At 41.0% G+C, this 25,565-nt stretch overlaps 1 protein-coding gene across 1 annotated transcript in view; it reads left to right on the top strand.

Moving 5' to 3' along the window:
- The window catches only part of ints13 (integrator complex subunit 13), a 77,776-nt gene that overhangs the window by 37,803 nt on the left and 14,408 nt on the right, over positions 1 to 25,565 (top strand). Inside the window, exons 9-10 of the mRNA XM_043713349.2 lie at positions 14,772 to 14,861; positions 18,217 to 18,306. Of these exons, the coding sequence (XP_043569284.1) occupies positions 14,772 to 14,861; positions 18,217 to 18,306 (180 nt within the window). The remainder of the gene's footprint in view (positions 1 to 14,771; positions 14,862 to 18,216; positions 18,307 to 25,565) is intronic.

Below are 25,565 nucleotides of genomic sequence, written 5' to 3'. Positions count from 1 at the left end.
TGATATGTTAAGGGACCAGTGTACATGCACACCTAGGTGCCTCTGATCCTTGGTGTTCCCCAGGGTCCTAATGTCCATCATATATTTCCTTACCTTGTTTGTTCTGCCCTACTGTATTACCTCATTTATTTGGATTGAATGCCATTTGCCACTGATCAGCCCATCTATATCCTCTTGTAGTCTGAGGCTGTCCTCCTCACTATTTACTAACCCAGCAATTTTTGCATTATTTGTGAACTTTCGGATCAACCTTCCTACATTTTAGTCAATTTTGTTAAAAATTGCATCCACAAGGACTCCAGCTCTGACCCCTGCAGGACCCCCGCTGGACAGATTTCAAGTTGGAAAAACGCATTTCAACCATTGCCCTCTTCCTGCCACTCAGCTGATTGTGGATCCAATTTGCCAAATTTCCTTGGGCTCTTACCTTTGCTATCAGTCTCCCATGCAGAACCTTATCAACGGATTGTTTCCACTTAACAGCTTGAGGGATAATGCTGTATGCTTATCAACTGCCAAGTTACCTACGTAACAATAACCACTGTTCAAGTGTGCTTTATTATAAAATGCTTTAGATATCTGAGATAATGGAAGATGTTATGCCATCAAAAGTCCTTATGAGACAACTATAGATTATACAATTCAAAAGCAAGCAAAGATAAGTGTACATGTAACAAAAAAATAAGAATTGCTAGGGAAACTCAGCAAATCATGCAGCATCTGTGGGGAGAAAGCAGAGTTACTGTTCGAGTCCAGTGATCCTTCAAAATTGTACTTGAAACATTAACTCTGCTTTCTCTCCACAGATGCTGCCAGACCTGTTGAGTTTCTCCAGCAATTTGTTTTTACTTGATTCAGATGTCCACATTCTTTATTGTTATGTGCATGTGCAGTAGCTTCATATACAAGAGATCATCTGTCTTCTAAATTGTGTACCAAAGCAAAGTGTCCAATTCAAGAAAGGCATATTTTGTCAACCCACTGAAGTAGAGGTTGTCATTTGTGCAGTTATTTTTCTCATGACTGGCCTTTTAATTGTTCTTCCACAGAATGGAAGAGCCTGACACCAATGACATGTATGTTAAATTCTAACATAATTGAATTGTAATATTGGTATAACTAATGTAGATTTTTTTGTTGTTTTAATTAGATTATCTACCAGCTGCTACAGGGTAGAATAACAAAATACATTAGCTACAAAGAAAAAAAAAGAGAAATAGTGAAGTTCTAATTCTGCAGCAAGTGATTTTTTTCATCTTAAAAATAATCCAGTTTGTGAGTGCATTTCTATTACCATGTTCCCTCCTTTTGACAGAAAGTAATAGTTACAATTAGATTGTAGTTACAACCACTCTTGATCAAATAGTGGGGGTCCGTGAACCCTGTATGATGATGGGCTGTAATAATTTGCCAGTCCATTGAGATGAGGATCTTTCTATGAAGTCACTGGTGTTAATTCTCGAGTAGCCTTTCAAACAAAACATTTCCCATCATAAAACCTAAATTCAAACTTGAATCTACAGGTTTAGTACATCAGATGCTGAGTTGGCACAATTTCTAAATGCAAAACATTTGTGATTTAAATTAAGAAGTTCAAAATACCTTTCTTTTACAAAATGAAACAGCAGGAATAGACAGGGTTGATGCAGAAAAAAACATTTCCTCTGGTTAGGGAGTTTAGGACTGGGTGTACCATTTAGGATTGATATCAGGAGAAAGTCTGTTTTAACCACAATGGTGAATCTTTCGAACGTTATAACCAATGGACCATGGAAGCTTAGTTTTTGGGAATATTTAAAAATGTCGATAGATTTTTGATTATCAGTAGTGTAAGAGATATGGAGATAGTGTAGATAAAAGGCAATGAAGTATTTGATCAGCCATAATCATATTAAATGATGGAATAGGCTGAACTGTCTATTGCTGTTCCTATGATTGTGTAATATGCTGCTTGTTTTTAATCTCTCACTGAACACACTTCTTGCCAGCAAGGAACAGACCAAAAGTTTCACCTATGTAACTATTTATCTGCTCGTAGGTTGAGTGCATGCAGATAGTAATGAGGTTTTGGTGAGTTAGAATGTCATCAATGGTGGCAGTCTCTTCTTAAACAGACCGCTTGCTTGACAAGGCAGTCTTTCAGATTAATTGTACATAAGGACCCTGTTCAAGAGGATATAAAAGATCTTCAGTTACTTATATGAAGGGTAACTGAGTTCCTCAGATGCTGACATTTATCCCTTAATTGACAGTATCAAAACAGTTATCTGGCCTTCTCATTTGTCTTTTGGGGGAGATTTTTCCTTTATGGAGTTGATTCATAAATTTGGACAGAAAGAGGCCATTTGATCTATCACGTGCATGGAAGCTCTTTGAGTCATAGATTCATAATCCCAAACTAAACTAGTCCCACCTGCCCGTTCCTGGTCCATATACCTCCAAACCTTTCCCATTCATGTATCTATCCAAATACCTCTCAAACATTGTAATTATACACGCACCCACCACTTCCTCAGGAAATTAATTCCAAACATGAGCATCCCTCTGTGTGAAATTTGCCCCTCATTTTTTTTAAAATTTCTCTCCTCTCACCTTAAAAATGTGCCCCCTAGTCTTGAAATTCCCCATCCTAGGGAAAAGACAGCTATCATTAACCCTCTATACTTCTCTTTATTTTATAAATATCAGATCACTTCTCAACCTCCTACGCTCCAGTGGAAAAATGTCCCAGCCTTCCTTTATAACTGAAATGTTCCATACCTGGCAGCATCTCTTCTGAAGACTCTCCAGCTTGGTAATATCCTTCCTATAACTGGGTGACCGGAACTGGACACCGTATTCCAGACGAGGCCTCACCAATGTCCTGTACAACCTCAACATGACTTTCCAACTCCTATACTTAAAGGACTGAGCAATGAAGGCAAGTGTGCCAAACACTTTTTAAAAGCCTTTTATGTGGTAAAAACTTCAAAGTATTATGTACCTGCACCCCCAGGTCCCTTTGTTCTACAAACGCTACCCAAGTCTCTACCATTAATTGTATAAGCCTTACCCTTGTTTGTTGTACCAAAATGCAATACCTCACATTTATCCAAATTGAATTTCATCTGTATTTTTCAGCCCATAGACTCATTTGATGGAGATCCCTTTGTAGTCTTAGAAAACCTTCTTCACTGTCTATAATGCCACTAATTTTGGTGTTGTCTGCAAACATTATGCATGCCTTCCATATTCTGATCCATATCATTTATATAAGTGACAATACAACAGAGACTCAGAACCGATCCCTGTGAAACACCGCTGATCACAAATCTCTAAAGAATAACCCTCCACCATTACTGTATCCTACCATTGAGCTAATTATGTATCAATTGGCAAGATCACCCTGAACACCATGTGACCTAACTTTACTATTTAGTCTACCATGTGGGACTTTGTCAAAGGCTTTACTAAAATCCAACTAAACAATATCTCTGCTCTATCATCATCAATCTTTTTGGTAACTTTCCCAAAAAACTCAAGTTGTAAGACATGATTTTCCTCATACAAAACCATGCTAACTATCCCTAATCAATTTTTGCGCCTCTAAATGTCCATAAATCCTATCTTTTATAATCATCTCCAACAATTTGGCAGCACGGTGGCACAGTGGTTAGCACTGCTGCCTCACAGCACCAGAGACCCGGGTTCAGTTCCTGCCTCAGGCGACTGACTGTGTGGAGTTTGCACATTCTCCCCGTGTCTGTGTGGGTTTCCTCCGGGTGCTCCAGTTTCCTCCCACAATCCAAAGATGTGCAGGTTAGGTGAATTGGCCATGCTAAATTGCCCGTAGTGTTAGGTGCAGGGGTAAATGTAAGGGAATGGGTCTGGGTGGGTTGCGCTTCGGCGGGTCGGTGTGGACTTGTTGGGCCGAAGGGCCTGTTTCCACACTAAGTAATCTAATCTAATCTTAAAAAAAATTTTACCACAACCGTAGTCAGACTCTCAGGTTTATAGTTCCCCTATTTCTCCTTACAATTTTTCTTAAACAAAGGTACAACATTAGCTACCCTCCAGTCATCGGGCACTTCACCTTATGAATACTACCCCTACCTTTTCCCTTTTCTCCTTGCTCCTCTCTTTCCCTTCTTTGCCATTAGCATTTGTAATGATTAAGGTGAGTGGCTAATCATTCATGAAATATTTTCCATGCTGGAACAGAATTATAGTTTATCCAGTTTGACAAAGGTGATTATAAGGTTGCTATTTTAATTTTGACATACTTAAGTCTACTTGAATAATTAAGTGTTAATCTAAATGATTTAAATGATGCAGGATTGTTGATGTGCAAAACATGCATTCTTTCAAATGTTTGCCTCTATTTGGAAAAGATACCCAAACACAAGATTGAAATATGATGAAATCCTCTTTAACTTGGTATCAGCATAACAGAAAATGGCTCAATCTTTCCAGTGAGTCTGTAAATATTCTTGCTGTCTTTCTGAGTTGAGGCTACATTTCCATTACCTGCACTGGAATAGCCACAGCCCCAGTTTGGATTTCTATTGCTTGAATTCCTCTTTGTCAGAAGAAAAATCTTAATATTATTTCTGATGTTTGTAGGTGACCACTTCAAGGGAAAGAAAGGTAACTGATTGGTAGACACTTCTGATGGTTTCCCTCAGTGTATATAACAGGAGTTAAGTTATTTATCCACAGTAGCAAGTTGGCCCTGTAACTATCAATATTTTGATCCAAATGTCCATTGTAGCTATATGTAGTAGCTATATGTGAATCAGTATCTTGATATTTTTAGCTTGATCTTTGAAAACAATCTATGAAATTTGCTTAATTTTGACTATTTAAGTGTCCTACTTTGCATGAGACATCAAGACTGTAGAGGGTGGAGCAGAGTTTCATGAAGGTGGTAATGAGAGAGGAAACTCATTTTAAGGGTAGATGAGAATGGAACAACTTGCAATAGAACAGAGAATATTGGGAAAAGATGTAATCTTTTACTCAGTGCACTTTCAAGGTATATAAAAAAAGTCACGAATCCAATGGCATCATTTAAAGAACAAACGAGAGAGTTTAGGAGAGACCTCTTTATGTATTGGATTGTTTTGTTCTTTGATGGAATATGGGCATCACTGGAAAGGCCAGCATCTGTTGTCATAATTACCTTGATCTGAATGGCTTACTTGGCCAATTCAGAAAGTAGTTATGAGTCAACCACATGTGGGTCTAGACTTGCATTTGGGCCTGACCAAGGAAGGATGGTAAATTTCCTTTCCATTAGTGAAGTGGGTTTTTATGACAATTGATTTGTCATGGTCCCCATTAGTGAGAGCAGCTTTATATTACAGATTCATTCACTCTGTCAGTAACAGATTCACATTCATTTAATTCATCATCATCTGTTTATTAAAAACAAGTATGTTTAAAAGAATAACTGAAGGTAGGGCAGAGGAGAAAGGGCAGGTCAGTGGGTTTAATGGAAGTCTTTTTTTGTCAGAGAGCCAATCCAGGCGTCATGGGCCAAATTCCGGTTTACCAATAAACTGCAATGGTTGCTTATTTTGAAGTGGATGTGTTTTTGTTTTTCTGTGAATTTTATTTGGAAGTCGTTGGTTAAGATTTATGGCAACTCATCAAATATGTGATGTATGCTCCCAGTGCAAAGGCAAGGTATGTACTCTTGCAAATTTTAAAGAACTTGACCAAGTTGGAGCTTTTGTTTTTCTCATCCAGTCACGTTCATTTGAACCAGGAGGTCATAACACAATGAGATATAGGAACAGAAATAGCCCATTTGGTCCATCAAGTCTTTTCAATCATTCAGTTTACCATGGCTGACCTGACGATCCTCATCTGCATATCCTTTGTTATCCCTAATATCCTTGAACCACTTACTGATTAAAAATCTGTCCGTATCAGCCTTGGATATGCTTAACAGCCCTCCCTATCAAGAATTCCACAGATTGTAACTCTGAGAGAATAGATTCCTCATGTCTTAAATGGTTTACCCTTATTGTGAGTTTATGCTGTCTGGTGTTAGACTCCCCACCAGGGAAAACGCATCTGGGCATTTACCCTGTTGTGCCCTCTAAGAATCCATTTCAATAAAGTATCCTCTTGTTCTTCTAAACTGCAACAAAGACAGCCCCAATCTTCTCAAACTTTCCATAAGAAAATCCCCTGTACCTGGAATTAACATAGTGAACTTTCTTTGCACTGTCTCCAATGCCATATACCTTTCCTTAGGTAAAGAGACCATACGATTGCCAGTGGATACGGCAGGCTACAGATGGGCTGGAGACTTGGGTGGAGAAATGGCAGATGGAGTTTAACCTGAACAAATGCAAGGTCATTTTGGAAGATTACGCAGGAGTAAAGTATACAGTAAATTGCAAAACCCTTAGTAGCATCAATCTGCAGAGGGATCTGGGCATACAGGACCACAGTTCCCTGGAAGTGGCAACACAAGTGGATAAGGTGGTCAAGAATACATATGGCATGCTTGTCGTCTTCAGTCAGGGCATAGAGTATAAAAATTAGCAAGTCGTTTTGCAGCTGTATAGAACTTTAGTTAGACCACATTTGGAATATTGTGTACAGTTCTGGTCATTACACTACCAGAGGGATGTGGATGGTTTGGAGAGGTTGCAAAAGAGGTTGACCAAGATGTTGCTTGTTTTGGAGGGATTAACCATGAGCAGAGATTCGTCAAACGTGATTTGATTTCACTTCAGTGTCAAAGGATGACGGGTGACCTTATAGAAGTTCACAAAATGAGGAGAAAAATAGAATGGACGGTTGTCGTCTTTTTCCCAGGGTGGTAACATCAATACATGGATTTAAGGTAAAAGGACATGAGTTTACAGAAGATCCGAGAAGCAAGTGTTTTTACACAGATGGCAACTGCCTTGAATTTGTTGCTAGAGGAGGTGGTGGAGGTAGATACAATAGCAGCATGTAAGAGGCATCTTGACAGATATATGAATAGGCAGGGAATAGACAGATATGGGCCATGTAGAGGCAAAAGGTTTTTAGTTTAGAAGGGAATCGTGTCGATTGTTCCTGTGCTTTACTGTTCTTTGTCCTTTGAAACTGTTCATGCTATTCCATTTATACCTTGCGAAGATTTAAAAAGACATCCCTACTTTTATATGCAATCCCATTTGAAATGAAGGCCAACATTCCATTTTCCTTTTCTATAACCTGCTGAAGTTGGGTGATTCATGCAGAAGGGCCCTCAAATCTAAGTGTTAAATCTTTCTTTTTGGCCCCGTATAAATAATATTTAGCTCTTCTGGTCTTCCTGTCAAAGTGGATAACTTCACATTTTCCCACAATATGTTCCATCTGCCGAGTTTTCACCCAATCATTCAACCTGTTGCTATCCCTCTGTAGACTTCGTCATCCTCACTATTTGTCTTTCTACCTACTTTTGTGTCAACTGCAAAATTGGCAACCGTGCACTCACTTTCAACATCCAAGTAATTAAAATATACTGTGAATAATTGTGACTCCAGCACTGGTCCCTGTAGAATACTAATGCTTACAGGTTGCTATACTGAAAATACCCCTTTTATCCCAACTGTGTATCTTCTATTAGTTAACCAATCCTCTATCAAGCCATGTTGACTCAGCTTTCCAATCAGGTGCAGAGGAAAGAGAGTGATTTAATAAATAATGGAAATAAAATACAAAAGAGACAGCAGATCAGGTGATGCGTTCCAAATGCAGCATATGGGAACTGCTGGATACAAAGGTGATCCACAATTAATATGTCTATAGCAAGTGTTTGCAACTCAAGTAACTTCAGATTTGAACTGAGGAGCTGTAGTCCAAGCTGTGGACATTGTGCTACATCAGGGAGGGAGCAAGTTACCTAGACACTTTGCGCAGGTCCTTAGCTTAGGTAATCCAAACCTGGTCTTTGATCAAGAACAGGGGGATTGATTGTCAGTGAGACAGGCATGGAGACCAAGAGAAAGTCCCTGCAACGGTCCAACAATCTTGCAAGGTGTGTGGACATGTGGGAATGGATAAGCAAACTGGCCATAACACCATTGAAATGGGGTAAGAAATAGAACAGTCGGAGTGAATAGTATAATTAGGGGATGGATTCTGTGCAGCTGTAATCATGAGATCTGATGGCTGTGGTTTCCTGCCTAATGCCAGCATAAAGGAGATATTCTTAGGGTTGGACAGGAACTTAGGAGTGGGAGGGAGGGATCTGGTTGTCATCATCTATACTGGCACCAATTACATTGAGGGGACTGGAAAAGAGGCTCTGCAGGAAGAGTTTTAATATTTGGGAACTAAACAGGAAAAAAAAGCAGAACCTCCGAGATGATATTTTCAGGATTACTACCTGAGCCATGGATAAACTAGCACAAGGTAAAAATCAAGGAATAAATGCGCTGCTGTAAAGAGTGGCACAGTGGGCGGCACGGTGGCACAGTGGTTAGCACTGCTGCCTCACAGCGCCAGAGACCCGGGTTCAATTCCCGCCTCAGGCGACTGACTGTGTGGAGTTTGCACCTTCTCCCCGTGTCTGCGTGGGTTTCCTCCGGGTGCTCCGGTTTCCTCCCACAGTCCAAAAATGTGCAGGTCAGGTGAATTGGCCATGCTAAAATTGCCCGTAGTGTTAGGTGCAGGGGTAAATGTAGGGGAATGGGTTTGGGTGGGTTGCGCTTCGGCGGGTCGGTGTGGACTTGTTGGGCCGAAGGGCCTGTTTCCACACAGTAAGTAATCTAATCTAAAAAGTAATGTAGCAGGAATGGTTTTCAGTTCATGGGGCCCTATCACAAGTACTGGGACAGAAGGGAACTATTGGCATGACCATAGGCTCTATTGGAACTGTGCTTGAATTAATGTCCTGGCAAATCAAATACCTAGGGATATAGTGAGGGCCTTAAACTATTCAGAGTGGTGGTGGTGGTGTTGGTGGGGGTGATGCATAGACTTATAAACAAAAAGATATGACATTTCAGGTCAACTACTTTGATCGCCAGAGAACGTGTACAAACATTTTTGAAAAGCAGCAAATAGGATGGAAGGGGAGGAAAACTGGTAAAATTTAATGGCTCTTTACTTAAAGGTTTGCAGTAATCAGACCAGAATAAATGAATTAATGACACACACAGAAGTGGTATGATCTTATGGCCATTACAAAGAGACTTTTGAAAAGACAGACAGGAAGTGATGGGGTAGCTTTCTTAATACAAGATAGAATAAATACAATAACAAGAAATGATCTAGGATCAGATGATGTAGAATCCATGGGTAAGAAAAGAGGAAAGCAATACTGTTGGGAGTAGTCTATAGCCTAACAGTCACTGTTCTAAGGACAGAGAATAAAACCAGGCTTTTTTTTTAAAAGAAAGGCAGTTCATCAATCATGTGACTTTAATCTTCAGGTTATTTGGAAAATCAAACTGGCAAAGATAGCTATGAAGAGGAATTCATTATGATTTGAGACTTTCCTGAAACAATATGTTCTGGATCTTCCATAAATCAGATCGGTTCTGAATCTGACAATGTGTACTGAGGCACATTTAGTAAATGATCTGAGTAATATATCCCCTAGGGAACAGTGGCCATCACATGGTAGAATTTAGCATTCAGTTGAGAGAGGAGAACCCAGGTCAGAAACTACTGTGCTCAGCACAAATAAGGGTAACTAAAAAGGGATGAGTGTTGCTTTGGCTAGAGTAGACTGGGAAAGAAGCTTGGTAGAAAAGATTATAGAACAGTAATGTCAGATGTTTGGGAAAATAGCTCATGACTTGCATCAAAGACATATCCCAGTGAGGAAGGGCAACTCTGTGAAGGGGATAAATTGACCATGGTTAACCAAGGATGTTAAGGATATTTAAAGAAGCATACAATGTAGCAAAGATTAGTGGTAAACCAGAGGATTGGGCAAGTTTTAAAAGCAAACAAAACTTGACTAAAAATACTGGATACAGAATTGGCTGGCCCATAGAAGGCACTGGGTGATAGTAGGTGGACAGTATTCAGCCTGGAGCTCGATAACCAGTAGTGTTCTGCAGGGATCTGTTCTGGGACCTGTGTTCTTTGTGATTTTTATAATTGACTTGGATGAGGAAGTGAAAGGGTGCATTAGTATGTCTGCTGATGGCACGAAAGTTGGTGGAGTGGAGGACAGTGTGGAGGGCTGCTGTAGGTTGCATTAGGATATTAACAGGATGCAGAGTTGGGCTGAGAAGTGGCAGATGGAGTTCAACCTGGAAAAGTGTGAAGTGATTCATTTTGGAAGGTCGAATTTGAATGCAGAATGCAGGGTTAAAGGCAGGATTCTTGGCACTGTGGAGGAACAGAGGAATCTTGGGATCCATGCCCATAGATCCCTCAAAGTTGCCATCCAAGTTGATAGGGTTGTTAAGAAGGTATATGGTGTGTTGGCTTGCATTAGCAGGGGGATTAAGTTTAAGAGCCTGAGGTTATATTGCAGCGCTGGATAGCCCTGGAATGTTGTGTTCAGTTCTGGTCGCCTCATTATAGGAAGGATGTGGAAGCCTTAGAGAGGGTGCAAAGGATATTTACCAGGATGCTGCCTGAATTGGAGGGCATGCCTTATGAAGAAAGGTTGAGGGACCTAGGGCTTTTCTCATTGAAGTGAAGAAGGGTGAGAGGTGCCTTGATTGAGGTGTAAAAGGTGAGAGGCCTAGATAGAGTGGATAGCCAGAGATTTATCCCAGGGCAAAAATGGCTATCTGAAGGGGACATAGTTTTAAGGTAATTGGAGGAAGGTTCAGGAGAGGTTGGTACTTTACACAGAGTGGTATGTGCTGCCAGCTGTGGTAGTAGAGTCAGATACAGTAGGGGCATTTAAGCGACTCTTGGATGGCCCATGGATGATAGTAAATTGAAGGGTATGTGGGTTAGAGTACGATAAAAGGTCAGCACAACATCAAGGGCTGAAAGGCCTGTACTGTTCTATAGACTACAAAGTGATATAAAAACCAACAGCAAATCTTAAACATAAAAACAGAGGCACCAAAGTGAGCATTGGCCAGTCAAGAGAATTAGGTTAGGGAAGTGATGGGAAACTGGAAACTGCAGAGGAGTTGAATAAATACTTTGCAACAGTCATCACAGCAGAAGACGCTAATAGCCGACCAGAAATACTAAATCAAGGGGCTAAAGTGGGGGATGGGGCTGGAAGTAAACGCACTAACTATCACTAGAGAAAAAGTACTAATGAAATGAATTGAAATAAAGACCATTAAGTCTCCTTGACATGATGAGTTGCTTCCTTGGAATTTGAAGGAGGCATCTACAGTGATAGTGGATACACTAGTGGTAATCTTTCAGAAATCGTTATATTATGAAGCGCTAGAGAATTGAAAAATTGTCTATGTAAAACCTCTAAATAAAATGGGAGACACAAAGAATTGGTAACATATAGGCCAGTCATCTTAACAGCTGTCACTGGGATAAGTTAGATTCCATTGTAAATAAAGTAATAGAGCATTCAGAAATACATAATCCAATCAAGCAGAGTCAACATGGCTTGAAAGAGGATTGGCTAATTAATGGAAGACACACAGTTGAGATAAAAGGGGTATTTTCAGGATGGCAACCTGTAAGCATTAGTATTCTACAGGCACTTGAGCCAGAGTCACAATTATTCACAGTATATTTTAATTAACTGGATCCTGGACTTCCTGGCTGGGAGACCTCAGTTAGTCCGGATTAGGAACAGCATCTCCAACACCTCTCACTGAGCACGGGGGCCCCCAGGGCTGTGTGTTCCGACCACTGTTGTTCACCCTGCTGACACAGGTCAAATCACACCATCACATTTGCTGATGATACGACTGTAGTGGATCTCTTTAGCAGGAGCAACAAGTCAGCATACAGAAAGGAGGCGTAGTGGCTAACAGACTGATGCAGAGCCAACAACCTGTCTCTGAATGTGAACGAAAGAGATGGTTGTTGACTTCAGGAGGGCACAGAGTGACCACTCTCTGCTGGCCCATGGAGATTGTGAAGAGCATCAAATGTCTTGGCATCCACCTAGCGCAGAATCTCACCTGGACTCTCAATACCAGCTCCATAGCCAAGAAAGCCCAGCAGTGTCTCTATTTTCTGCACAGGCTGAGGAAAGCTCACCTCTCACTTCCCATCTTCACCACATTCTACAGCGGGTTCATTCAGAGTAGCCTGAGCTGCTGCATCACTGGTTTGGGAACTGCACCCTCTCGGATCGTAAGACCCTACAACGGATAATGAGGGCAGCTGAGAGGATCATTGGGGTCTCTCTCTCCTCCATTACACCACACGTTGCATCCGAAAGGCTAAGAGCATTGTGGAAGACCCCACCCACCCCTCACTCAAACTTTTCTCCCTCCTGCCATCTGGCAGAAGGTACCGGAGCATTTGGTCTCTCCTGGCCAGACTCCTTAACACAGTATGATCAGACTTTTTTTTTCCCCCATCTGAAATTCGTTGCATGACTTCAAACTGCTGCTAGAAAAATATCTTAATTATCTTTCTTCTGTGAGACTGTAACCTGCGTGTTTTGCACTTATGCACTTTATGCCATGTACGATTGTGTAGTTTGTGCTGTCCACGGGGCACCCTCGGTCCTGGAGGAATGCTGTCTCATTATTACGGTGTCAGTTGTATATGGTAGAAATGACAAAATACTACTCTACTCTAACATTCCTGCTCTTTTGACTTGAAGATCTCTATTCTGAAGACTTTATTTTATTTTTTTATCCCACTAGTGTTAATCACATACATAAGTTATTTTTGAGGAGGAAAAAAAGAGACCTAATCGCAATCTAAAGATCTTTCTTTAAATTTAAAGACTAGAAGCAATCATCAATCCCACTGTCAAATTAGCTACTTGTTTAGGTAAAAGCAAACAAAGCCTTCTTCTTGTGATGAACACTGACAAACTGTTGTAAGTCTTATTCCTTGAGGTGCTAAGTTGCACTGTTTGCTACTTATACATGTTCCCAACACAAGGTGTAGCTCGTGGTTAACAAGGAGCCAGTTTCAACTGATTCCTAATTAGGTTTCTCTTTCAATGCACCCCTTAAAAATAAGCCTACTCGAAGCTCTCAACTGCAGAATTTTACTTTAATGTCAAGTACCAATTACAATCTAAACTGGGATAAATTATGTTTGTATAATCTCGTGGTTGTGGTTATGTACTATAGAGTGTACAGGAAAACCGCACGCACTGACCAGGTCCTGAATTATATCAACAACCATTGGGCGGCATGGTGGCACAGTGGTTAGCACTGCTGCCTCACAGCGCCTGAGACCCAGGTTCAATTCCCGCCTCAGGCGACTGACTGTGTGGAGTTTGCACGTTCTCCCCGTGTCTGCGTGGGTTTCCTCCGGGTGCTCCGGTTTCCTCCCACAGTCCAAAGATGTGCAGGTCAGGTGAATTGGCCATGCTAAATTGCCCGTAGTGTTAGGTAAGGGGTAAATGTAGGGGTATGGGTGGGTTGCGCTTCGGCGGGTCGGTGTGGACTTGTTGGGCCGAAGGGCCTGTTTCCACGCTGTAATGTAATCTAATCTAATCTAATCTAATCAAACCACCGAAACACACACAATAGAAGCTATATTAGGACTCTGTTCAAAAGGTCCACACTACACTGCAGCAATCCCCATCTACAAAATGAAGAAGAACACCTCTACAGAGTCTTCGCCAAGAACGAATATCCCCATAGTTTCATCCGCAGATGCCCAAGTACATACCATGCCCTAATTCACTAGCCGCGCTACCTTTCATAAAAACCTCTCTGAACTGACCGCCAGGCTTCTCCAATCACTTGGGTTCATGACAGCCACGCTCAGACAATTGACTCACCAGGGTAAAAGACCCTCTACCCATCATGTGCCAGACTAATGTAATTTACAGGATTCCATACAAAGCCTGCACGAAACACTGTACAGGGCAAACAGACAACTAGCAATCCACATCCACAAACACCAACTAGCCACTAAACGCCATGACTAGCTGTCCCGAGTAGCCATGCACACAGATGAAAAGGACCACAAATTCGACTGGGACATCACAACAATCATAGGACAAGCTAAACAGAGGACACCCAGAGAATTTCTCGCAGGATATCACTTATCCATGGACTCCATCAACAAGCACCCTGACCTAGACCAAATATACTGGCCACAATAACAAACAACCGAAACCGGCAACTAGAAGCAGCAGGAACCGAACCAAGCCACTTCCAGAAGAGTGTGCAGCAGCGCTTTACAGGAGGCTCCAAAGCACTGACGATGTCACTGAGACAGGGGACGAAGCAACTGCAAGTCAACTTCCCAGCTTGGTGAACATACCCACAACTACGACAACTGGCACCCGAGCTACAAGTTTTTACACAAACCTTGAGGTTTGCATAAATTAAGCGTTTATGCATTTTCTTATCCAGCAAACATATACTCAATCCAGTATTTTCCTGTTCACTAATTGCTGAATTGTTGATGAGAGCCATAGGGAATGCTGTGGAACATGCACGTTATTCTCCTGCATGTGACTGATATGAGAGACACTTGTTAAAAAGTTGGCTGCAATAATAGTGGTTAAGTTATCAAAGTCTGTTTGGAATAAGCTTTAGTTGAACACTTGCAAGGGAAGAATTTTCATTTTATATTTTAGAGTCATCTTTTCTATTTTTGATATCTCTCATCTAGAGCATTAAGATGGAATTGTAGTTTGCTCAAAATGTTTTGAAATTTAATTGTTCATCCAAAATGCTATCTGCTGTTTTATCTTGCAGTTGATCCACATTTGAGCAGTACCAATAGAGATAGTGCTATCAAAGAAACTGTGACATTAAAATGGTGTACCCCACGAACTAATAATGTTGGTAAGTATCAAGTAAGATGAAACTAATGATGAAAATGATTTTATCTATTGAATCGTTTAACAAAAAAACTTTCAGTTGTATTGATTGTAAACACTTGTCCCTACAAAAAGAGCCAGTAGAATGGAATTTGGAGGTGTTGGGATCATTTGTCACTACTCAATTAAACATCTCAGTTAGCATTTGCTCAGCAACAATGCAAAATGTAGGGGAAGGGTAATAGTCCCTAAATTTTAGTTTGTTTCTTATGCAGAAAGAATCCAGTTGCTCGGAGTACACGCCAGCTCACCATAGAGCAATCTCGTCAATCCTAATCTCCTCAATCCATGTCACCCTGCAAGTATATTTCCTTCAAGTATCCATTCAGTTTCTTCTTGAATTTTCTGGAATGAATTTTCTTTTTTGCAGACTAATTGTGGAGTTGGGTGTTAAAGCAGGAGGGACTTCCAGTAGGGGCTGATTTGGGGTTTCCTGCATGATTAAATTCTCCTCTGCTCACGTGCATACGCTAGTGAAATGACACATTTAATGGGCGAAGCGTTCTGAAGCCTGCCAAGACTTTTTAAACTCCCATATCAGGGCATCATATTCAGAAGAAAACTGGAGAGCACTTGTCTGTCTGCAGTTCAGGAGTATCAGTCATACTCTACTGATCAACCCAGCCACCTCTGCAGATATCAGAGACCAGGCAGAAAGTGGTGCCATGTTTTTATGAATCCTCTCAAGAGGAACTGGTCTGTTTCCATGCTGTACATCTCTATGACGCTATAACAAAGGCAAGTTCTTTGCCTAGGGATGGCAACAGGAGGCTATTCCATCTCAAGAAGGCAGTCTGAACAGAGGTAGCTGCAGAGGTTAGTGCTTGAGAGAACCACATTCCAATGCCTCAACAGGTTGAAAAATCTTCTACACTCTGCCAGATTATGTTTCACTGCCTTCTCAATGCTTCCTGCTGCAGTGAGTGAAAGTTAGTATTGTAAGGTGGACAGTGTGGAGGTCTGTCACACAGGATATTGAGTGCCAGCCATTTCTATCTGTTGCGTAGTGCAAAATCAGTGCTTGTCACTTAATTCCACTTAGTCATATATCGCTACCTGGACAACAGCGTTACTGCTTCTCTCACATCTACCAAGATACACACTCAAACATTAAAGGAGCTGCAACTGAGTAGCTCGCATGCCATCATGTCACTGATCTTTCATCACAACTCGGAGAATTTACACCTGTTGTTCACCAGAGGCTTGCAGGAGACCAAAGGTGACCTTTTGAGTTGAATCGCCTTTGCTCTAATAGGATGTGATGGCATTAGTCATGTTGTTGCATTGTTTGGGGGTAAGCTTATTGGCTTGGTCAGATTTCACTCAAAAACTATTGTGTTTAACCACATAGCCAGACTACATATGACTTGCGATTTGTCATGAGCTGATTGGGGTGGAGAGCCAGTGCCCCTCATAATTATTTGCTCAAAGGAACATTTTGATTATGATGGATCCAAATAATTGAAAAAGGTTTGTACTCACCAAAGCTTGGAGGAAGAAAGCTACCCTGCCAGGGTTCATACCACCTATATATAACTGAGTTTATGAATGTATGCAAAATGGGTAATGCAATCCACCTGGAAGTTTGAGAAATTATGTTTAATCCACATCAGGAAAGTGTATTTATACTCCTCAGCCACTTATGTTCCCCCACCTATTCTTCTAAAGCCCTGCGAGTTCAAAAAATTCTATGCATCATTTTCACTTTGCCCATCTTCATAGGCAGTCAGTTCCAAGTCATTCCTATTCTGTGCAAAGCAGGTCTCCTGCACATTCCCTCAGGATTCTTAAGCTTGTGTCCCCTCATCCTTCTATCATCAGATAATAGGAAGAGATTTTCCCCGTCTACCTTATCGAATCTTGTCAACATCAGTGCCCAGCTCAGCGAGAGTAGACATGTAGTAGCATATGGCTTTTGCCCGAAATGTCGATTTCGAAGCTCCTTGGATGCTGCCTGAACTGCTGTGCTCTTCCGCACCACTAATCCAGAATCTGGTTTTCAGCATCTGCAGTCATTGTTTTTACCATATAGTAGCATATGACTAATGATAGAAATCTCTGAGGCATTCGCATTTCACAACTTCAACATGACTCCACCCGTAAGGTAGACTGAGTTTAAGATGCAAAGGTTTTTTGAAGGCAGGAAACTCAGGAAATGTGGCATCTCCACTTAGCCTGGGTGGAAATGAATAAGTGAGTAATCTTGAGCAGTGGCATTGTTGCCTTTGAGCAGCTAAGTATACAAGCATACACTCCTAGAGTTTTTATAGCATGAGAAAAGACCTTATTGTATTTCATCTAGCATCAGTCTGTTGTAGTCCCATTTTCCAGCATCAGCCCAAAGCCTTGAATGCTACTTCATTTCAAGTGCAAGTACTTCTAGTCTAGTAAGGACAAAAGGCAAGCTACTATGCTGACTATCCCAATACAGTCAGACAACTCACTGCATTGTCATGTGGAATGACATGTCGATATGCAATCAGGCTCCACATCCATCAGAATGTACATCACTGAGGTTAAACTAAAAGAGGCATGTTGGTTTCCCAAATTTGTTCATTTAATCTGTGTTTCTCTTTCTACTGTGAGGTCAGTGATTAGTTAAAATTTTACCCCCACATAATCTTTGCAACAACATTGGAAGTGAGAGTGGGATAATTTGAACTCTACTTCACTTGATCCTGGAAGTATATAGAATCGACCACATTCAACAGCACCTCCCAGACTTCCATAATTTAGAAGGCCAGGACAATAGTTTCATTGGGGTGCAACCACCTTGAATATTCCTTTAAAGTCTCACATCGTACTCACTGGTACTTGTGTTACCATTCTTCCATTACTGTGGAGAGCCTTCGCTACAATGATGAAAAGATGGGTCAGTGAGGAATGGTCAATGAATGCTGGTCATTAACACCTAGAAATGAATTTTTAGAAATGCTTGAGAAGACATGGGGAAGAAATGGAGGGAATCTTGAGTGCCAGAAATGCTTGTCATGTCCTTCTGTAAATCATGCACATATTGAGCTATTTCATTATTATTTTGACCCAAGTCCCACTTTAAGGACCAGCAAGCTATTGTGTTGTGTTTCAGTGCAGTTTCCTGCACTTGAACAAGTTAAGCTGCTTTGTCTGACTGTCCTTGTGGTATTGTTCTTCTATATAATTTCATGCCTGTGTGGCTCTCAGGGTATTTTGCCATATGAAAGTAGAATGCTTTGACTTAGTGAAAAAATGCATATTTTTACTTCTAAATAGAATTGTTTTGTTAATTTATGTTTTTTTTTAATATGCTATTTTACATGGTGATACAATATTTCTTTCAGAGTTGCATTATTGTACAGGGGCTTACAGAATATCACCTGTAGACGTAAACAGCAGACCCTCCTCCTGCCTAACAAATTTCTTACTGAACGGTAGGTAATTTTTCTATATTTAGTATTTTCTGTATTTGATTTGAAAATATCATGACAAAGTTACAATATTACCAACGAAGTTGTCCCAAACAGAATAGACAATAAGTGCAGGAGTAGGCCATTCAGCCCTTCGAGCCTGCACCGCCATTCAATATGATCATGGCTGATCATTCCTAATCAGTATCAGAATAGTCAGGACTGTGTGCTGGTAGTGTCAATGTTTGCTGTTGTAATTCCACAGAAGCTGGCAGCAACTTCTGGGGGTTTGGGTACATTCAGAATGATGTGGGAATCCAGAGATGGTTGTCCATGAATTTATCGTCCTCTGTGTGGTGTGCTGCAGAGGTTCCCACAGACTACCATTTCCCTTTACAATCTTAACTTTACAATCATAGCTTCCACTCCAACCCTGTTCACCTGGCTGTAAAATCCTGGAAAAAGCTACACCTTATTGACTTGCAAAGGGGATTTTAATGGTATACGAATTTCTTCATTATTGCTAAGTAATCACTCTGGTCCTGAAAAACCGCTTTCATGTTTGTGGAATTTCAAAGTTCTGTGCAATTATTTTAAAATTCTGTTTTTTACAAACATTACCTTTATTAGTTTTCTGTGTCGCTTATTTCTATTTTAATAGTTATACATTTAATGCCCCAACTGAAAATATAAGCTAGAAGTTCACTTAAAAGATTTTAAATACTTTTAGTTTTGTAGTTTGGTTGAATACACACTTATTGTCAGCAGTGCTGCTGCCCTTGATTTGTTGCCAGATTTAAACTGTTACAGAGAAAGGGGCAATTCTAGTCACATGGTTCTCGATCTTTGCAGGTGGCATCCTCCAGGGTTAATGGTGAACACTTTTGCACCATTGCTTACTGCAAAAAAAAAACAAGCAGTTGACCCACTCCATCACACTCAGAATCACCTTATGCCAAATACTAGGGAGATCTGATTACCAGTTGTAAACACTCCTCTCAGCAACAGCTTAATTGACAAGAGTATTGATATCTAACATATCAATAGGTATAATTTGAAATAGATAGAAGATATGTGTTGTCTGTATTTGGTTTATAATAATCATGGTCTAACAGTGGTGGTGCCCCTAACTCTGGGCCAGAAGTCCATGTCTGAATAGATTGCTTGAAAATAGCAACAGTTGTTACCCTAACTGCCCTCTGCTACCTATGTTATCGATACATAGTTACTGTTCGTGAATCCTACATTTATAAAGACTAGTTTTTCTAATTGGAGTATTAATGCAATCAATTTAAAATGGCTGATTTATCGCTGATGCATCGGAAAATTTGGTGTTTTAAATTGTAAATATATTACAAAAGCCTTTTTATTGTGGAAATTCTTCTGGAGTGTGTTCAAATAAGTCCTGGATGTTTTAACTTGGTCTAAATAAGCACTAATTAGTCCCCATTATCTCAGTGTCACTTTTGGACAGGAGCCAAGTTGTGTCCAGATTTTTAAAAAAGCATCGCTTTCAATTCTTTTATTTATTTCACTATCTGCAATTGAAAAGACAGAAAGGGTAATGATTTCCCCTTATGAGAACCTGTATTTTCTCTCCCATTTTGTTTACATCAATTGAAATTAATTATTTGAGCCTTTCTTTGTAAATAAGAAGCAATTTTTGTTTTGAAATGTAAGATTCAGAGAGAACTTGACAGGGTAGATGCTGAGAGGATGTTTCCTCTTGTGGGGGAGCCTAGAATTAAACGTCAGAGTTTAACAATGAGGAATGTCTCATTTAAAACTGACATTGGGGGGGATTCCTTCCCAGAAGGTTGTTAATCTTTGGGATTCTCTTCCCCAGTGAACAGTGGAAGCTGGCCTGAATGTACCTATGGCCAAATTAGATATTTGTGCATTGATGTTGAATTTAGGCCACAGTTAGATCAGCTCATTATCTTATTGTATGATTGAGCGGGTGGGAAGAGTCAAATGGTTCCCTCCTGTGCCTATTACTTATGCTGTCATGCTCTAAGAAGTAAAGGAACATTTTGTTCTGAACAAAGTTCTATCCCAAATGACTTTCCCCTCCAGCCCTACTGTTCCCAAAGCTAAGTAATAAGAATTCTGGGCCAGGTCACATCCTGCTCCAGAGATGTGAGTACAAATCCAAGTTGATACTCCAGTGCTATGCATTGGAACCAGTACATTTTTAGATGAGACAGCTGGCCTTTCAGGTAAAAGTAACAGATTCTGTGGTACTATTTTGAAGATCAAGGAAGTTATCCCCAAAAATATCACTTTTAAAAACAAAAGTTCTATCGCTATGCATGCTATCACTGTTTGTTGGAACTTGCTGGGTGCGAATTGGCTGCTGTGTTTCCCATGTTACAGCTCACAAAACTTCAAAAGTACTTGATTGGCTGTATAGCACTTTGATATCAGATTGCAGATGATACTGTAAAAATGTAAATTTTCTTAATTGCCTGACCAGTGAGTGAGGCCTAAGATTATTCTCTGATCCTGAGGCATCTTCCACTTCTTAAATGAATGATCATCTCCTGATCACAGGTCTCTGTCTATTGGAGTCATAGCGATGTACAGCACGGAAACAGACCCTTTGGTCCAACTTGTCCATGCCGACCAGATATCCCAACCCAATCTAGTCCCACCTGTCAGCACCCGGCCCATATCCCTTCAAGCCCTTCCTATTCATAAACCCATCCAGTTGCCTTTTAAATGTTGCAATTGTACCAGCCTCCACCACTTCCACTGGCAGCTCATTCCATACATGTATCACCCTCTGTGTGAAAAGGTTGCCCCTTAGGTCTCTTTTATATCTTTCTCCTTTCACCCTAAAGCTATGTCCTCTAGTTCTGGACTCCCCCACCCCCAGGAAAATACTTTGTCTATTTATCCGATCCATGCCCTCATGATTTTATAAACCTTTATAAGGTTTTTAGAGGTATATAAGCCTCTGACGTTCCAGGGAAAACAGCCCAGTCCATTCAACCTCTCCCTATAACTCAAATCCTCCAATCCTGGCAACATCCTTGTAAAGCTTTTCTGAACCCTTTCACAATGTCTTTCCTATAGGAAGGAGGCCAGAATTGCACGCAATATTCCGACAGTGGCGTAACCAATGTCCTGTACAGCTGCAACATGACCTCCCAACTCCTGTACCCAATACTCTATTATTCAATATCTCTGCATGGCATAATCATGCCTTACATGTGGTTTGATTTATCAGCAGCTCTGGTTCGATAAGCTTTTTTTCCGCGCTCTGCTTCATTTGCCAAAGGATCTAATCTAACTTTGCACATGTACATACGGAGGCAAAAGTATCATGTGCCAAATTTGTCCCTTTGTTATCCTACTCTTCTTGAGCTGAAATGCTTAAAACATTTTCCTGTATCAGGGCTTAATTAATGCTTGAACTTTGACTTTGCACTTCCTCAGTTTAAAGGATATCTTAAGTTGAGCATGTACTGCACCTCTATTGCCCTCTGTGTTTTAGATAGCAAGGCTGCATTTAGGGGCAATGCCACATCTTTGTGAAGACTTGCAGTCCCAGAGTGGGAGAGATGCACCTGACTGCATATAGCTAAACCAACAACATCAAAGTTAGGTTAGATTCCCTACCGTGCGGAACAGGCCCTTTAGCCCAACTAGTCCACACTGACCCTCTGGAGAGTAACCCACGCAGACCCATTCACCTATTCCCTACTAACGCACCTATCACTATGGGCAATTTAGCATGGCCAATTCACCCGACCTGCACATCTTTGGACTGTGGGAGGAAACCGGAGTACCCGGAGGAAACCCACGCCGACACAGGGAGAATGTGCAAACTCCACACGACAGTCGCCCGAGGCTGGAATCGAACCCGGGTCCCTGGCGCTGTGAGGCAGCAGAGCTAACCGCTGAGCTGCTGTGCCACCCCTAAATTAATTCTGAGCAAAAAATAAATAAGCAGGCTGCAACACTTTCTTACATTAAGCTTTAAGTTAGTTGTAAGATTCAGAAAAAAATCTGTCAAACTTGTTTTGTAAGTCAGTACTTCTGAACTACGTTAGCGATGGTGTCATGTTGACTGACAGTTAACCATTTTTATTGAAATTAAGATCTCCAGCTCTAAAGAAATTTAAGATAGCATTGTTACTGTTTCCCAAATCATACAACTAACTTAAAATTTAATATACTGCTGTGATGTCAGAGGTGCTGCTGGACCATAGCAGCCAAGTTTGGAAATGCCGTCCCTCATTTTCCATACTGCCCCCTCTCTCTTTGGATAGCAGGATACTGCAGATGGAAATCTGAAATAAAAAAGACAACACTGGAAATATTCAGGTTGTGGCAGCACCTGTGGAGAGACAAACACAGTTACTGTTTCAGACCTTTCATCAGAATACAAGCCTGCTCCTTCCTTCACGTGTTGAAGCACATGTTGCATTTCACTTCACAAACTGATGGCCAATCTATTTCAATGCCCTTTCAGCAAAGATGACTGATTATAATATTCTGATTTTGGTCTCAATCTTCGTTAAGCCATTCTTTATGGATTTATGAGAGTTCACCATTTTTAAAAAAAATTTTGTTGGCGATTAAATGACTTTTCTTTTTCCAGCTGTTTAAGTTGTGATTAGTCAGAATCACCAGGTGAAATTACCTTTATTTAGGTCACCTCGTGATCCCCAGGCCATCACTCTTTTGTTATCTCTAAACTTTGACTGACCGTCTGGTTTTGGTTGTTATTTGGTGAGTGTTGTTTGTTCCAGAAGTTTGTATGTGGCAGAATGTTGAACAGTCATTTTGAGATTTTCTAGAGCTGAGCTCGGAGTTGAAAGCTATTTGTGAGATCCGTTTCACAACATCACTTGAGGTTTCTTTCAGTCCTTTTATTCGAAGGGGACACATTGTAGACAAGTTTTCTTTCAGGTTATCTTAAATGAAACCAGGCAAAATTTTTCCAGTGAATAAATGTATTATTGTTTGGCTTGCTCTGTTTTAATGTCACCCATGAATAGAAAGTTGAGAAGCAGCATTCATACTGGCTGTGGAGAAGTCTGTGGGCAAAGCTATCTTGTCAAATTCTGTCAAAAAGGAGAACAGAGGAATTTTATCATAGAAATTACATCAGTTTTCAAACTCAGACCTTCATGCTCAGTGTAAAAATAAGGTGAAGAGATGTTAGCATTTATTTTCAGTCTCCTCTCCCTTGCTGGTTGGAGCCTCCAATTTTTAAACACAATTCAGCCTCATAGTCTATCTCCTTTCTGTACCATTGATGTCATGCATGCCTGTGAAAAGGAGGGGAGGGAACAACACACTTCCTCTCCACACTGATCAGCTACACCATTACTTTCCAGAACTATTTGTCCATCTGCCAGTTAGCATGTAGCTCAGAGTATTATGCCGATTGCTTCCTTCACAGTTCTGTCTTGTTTGTAATACTGTCTTAGCAGGACTCTTCTTCTTCCGCAATGTTATAGGTTCCAAATTAAGGCACGGCAACTAACTCGCCTCCACCTTTAGCTGTGTTTCCCCTCCAGCTGCTTTGTCATTACCCTGACAACATGCCCTTCTGACTGTCGATAGTGACTGCAGTGAATATTTCAATGTCAGTTGTGTTTTTTTCTTGTAATTGGATCCCTCCAAACATTGTGACCATGTTCTGCTGTGAAATATGTAGCTATCTTCCACTCCCAAATCATAGATATTTGAAACACAAGTCAATTCAGCTTCTTGGATCTATGCTGTTTCTTTGAAACAGCAGTCGTAGTTATCTCCGAGTCCCTGACTTTTATCTATAATCTTGTCCAGTCCTCCTCAAATACTATCCAAATTGTTTTTAATATCGTTGGAAAGATATGGAAGCTGATTCCACCAAGCAGTACATCCCACATCCTGAGAACTCTTTGGGGAAGATTATTTGGGGTGGTGGAGAGAGACATCAGTCAAACTGATGTCTCTGGTCTGTAAAACATCCTCTGCTTCCCCCAACTGACTTAACCAACCTCAATCCTAACAGACCACCTCTGTCCAAACCAGAGGGAATGAGCTTTAAGGAGAGGCTAGAAAAACTCTAGTTGTTTTCTCTGGAGCAGCAGAGGCTGAGGGGTGACCTGATAGACGTCTATAAAATCATGAGATGCATAGATAGGGTTGGTTGTCAGAATCTTTTTCTCGGAGTCGAAATGTCTAATGCTAGGGGACATGTATTTAAGAAGAGAAGGGGAAAGTACAAAGGAGATGTGAGGGGCAGGTTTCTTACACAGAATGGTGGGAGTCTGGAACGTTCTGCTCGGGGTGGTGGTGCAGGCAGATACGATAGGGGTGTTTAAGGAACGTTTATCTTAGCACATGAATATGCAAGAAATGGAGAGATACGGGCCAACGGCAAGAAGAAGAGATTTGTTTAATTTGGCGTTATGCTTATCCCAACATCCTGGGCCGAAGGGCTTGTTCCTGTGTTGTGGAGTTCTATGCTGTTCAAATGTTCATGTATTCAACATCTTCTGCAGAATCTTGATCATTCTTGTTTCATGTTTTACCAAAGAACTCGGTCAATTTAATTCACACAATTTGCCTTTAACAATTCCATGCTAGTTCTCCTTCATTTTTCTGTGAAAGTTTGTTGTCTTTGTCCCTGATTATGGTTAAAGGTTGATACTCAAATGCACAAATAGTCAGTCTATACAAGTAGTGATGTAAGATCTCACTCTACAGCAGATTCTGGAGAGAGGTGATTCTGGAATCATAGAATCCCCACAGTGTGGAAACAGGCCTTTTGGCCAAACACGTCCACACTGACCCTCTGAGCAGTAACCTACCCAAACCCATTCCCCTTGTTATCCTATATTTGCCCCTGACTAAAGCACCTAACCTACACATTCCTGAACACTATGGGCGATTTCCGGCTCAGGCGACTGACTGTGTGGAGTCTGCACATTCTCCCCAGTGTCTGCGTGAGTTTCCTCCGGGTGCTCTGGTTTCCTCCCACAGTCCAAAAATGTGCAGGTCAGGTGAATTGGCCATGCTAAATTGCCGTAGTGCTAGGTGAAGGGATAAATGTAGGGGAATGGGTCTGGGTGGGTTGCTCTTCGGCGGGTCGGTGTGGACTTGTTGGGCTGTAGGGCCTGTTTCCACACTAAGTAATCTAACCTAATCTAATTTAACATGGCCAATTTACCTGACCTGCACATCTTTGGACTGTGGGAGGAAACCGGAGAACCCGAAGGAAACCCATGCAGACACTGGGAGAACATGCAAACTCCGCACAGACACTCGCCTAAGGCTGG

Source organism: Chiloscyllium plagiosum, unplaced genomic scaffold, assembly GCF_037043375.1.
Source record: "Chiloscyllium plagiosum isolate Xiang-an unplaced genomic scaffold, Cpla_swu_hap1 HiC_scaffold_23, whole genome shotgun sequence".
In the NCBI taxonomy this organism is placed as follows: domain Eukaryota; kingdom Metazoa; phylum Chordata; class Chondrichthyes; order Orectolobiformes; family Hemiscylliidae; genus Chiloscyllium; species Chiloscyllium plagiosum.
This window is presented reverse-complemented; position numbering and strand designations above follow the sequence as displayed.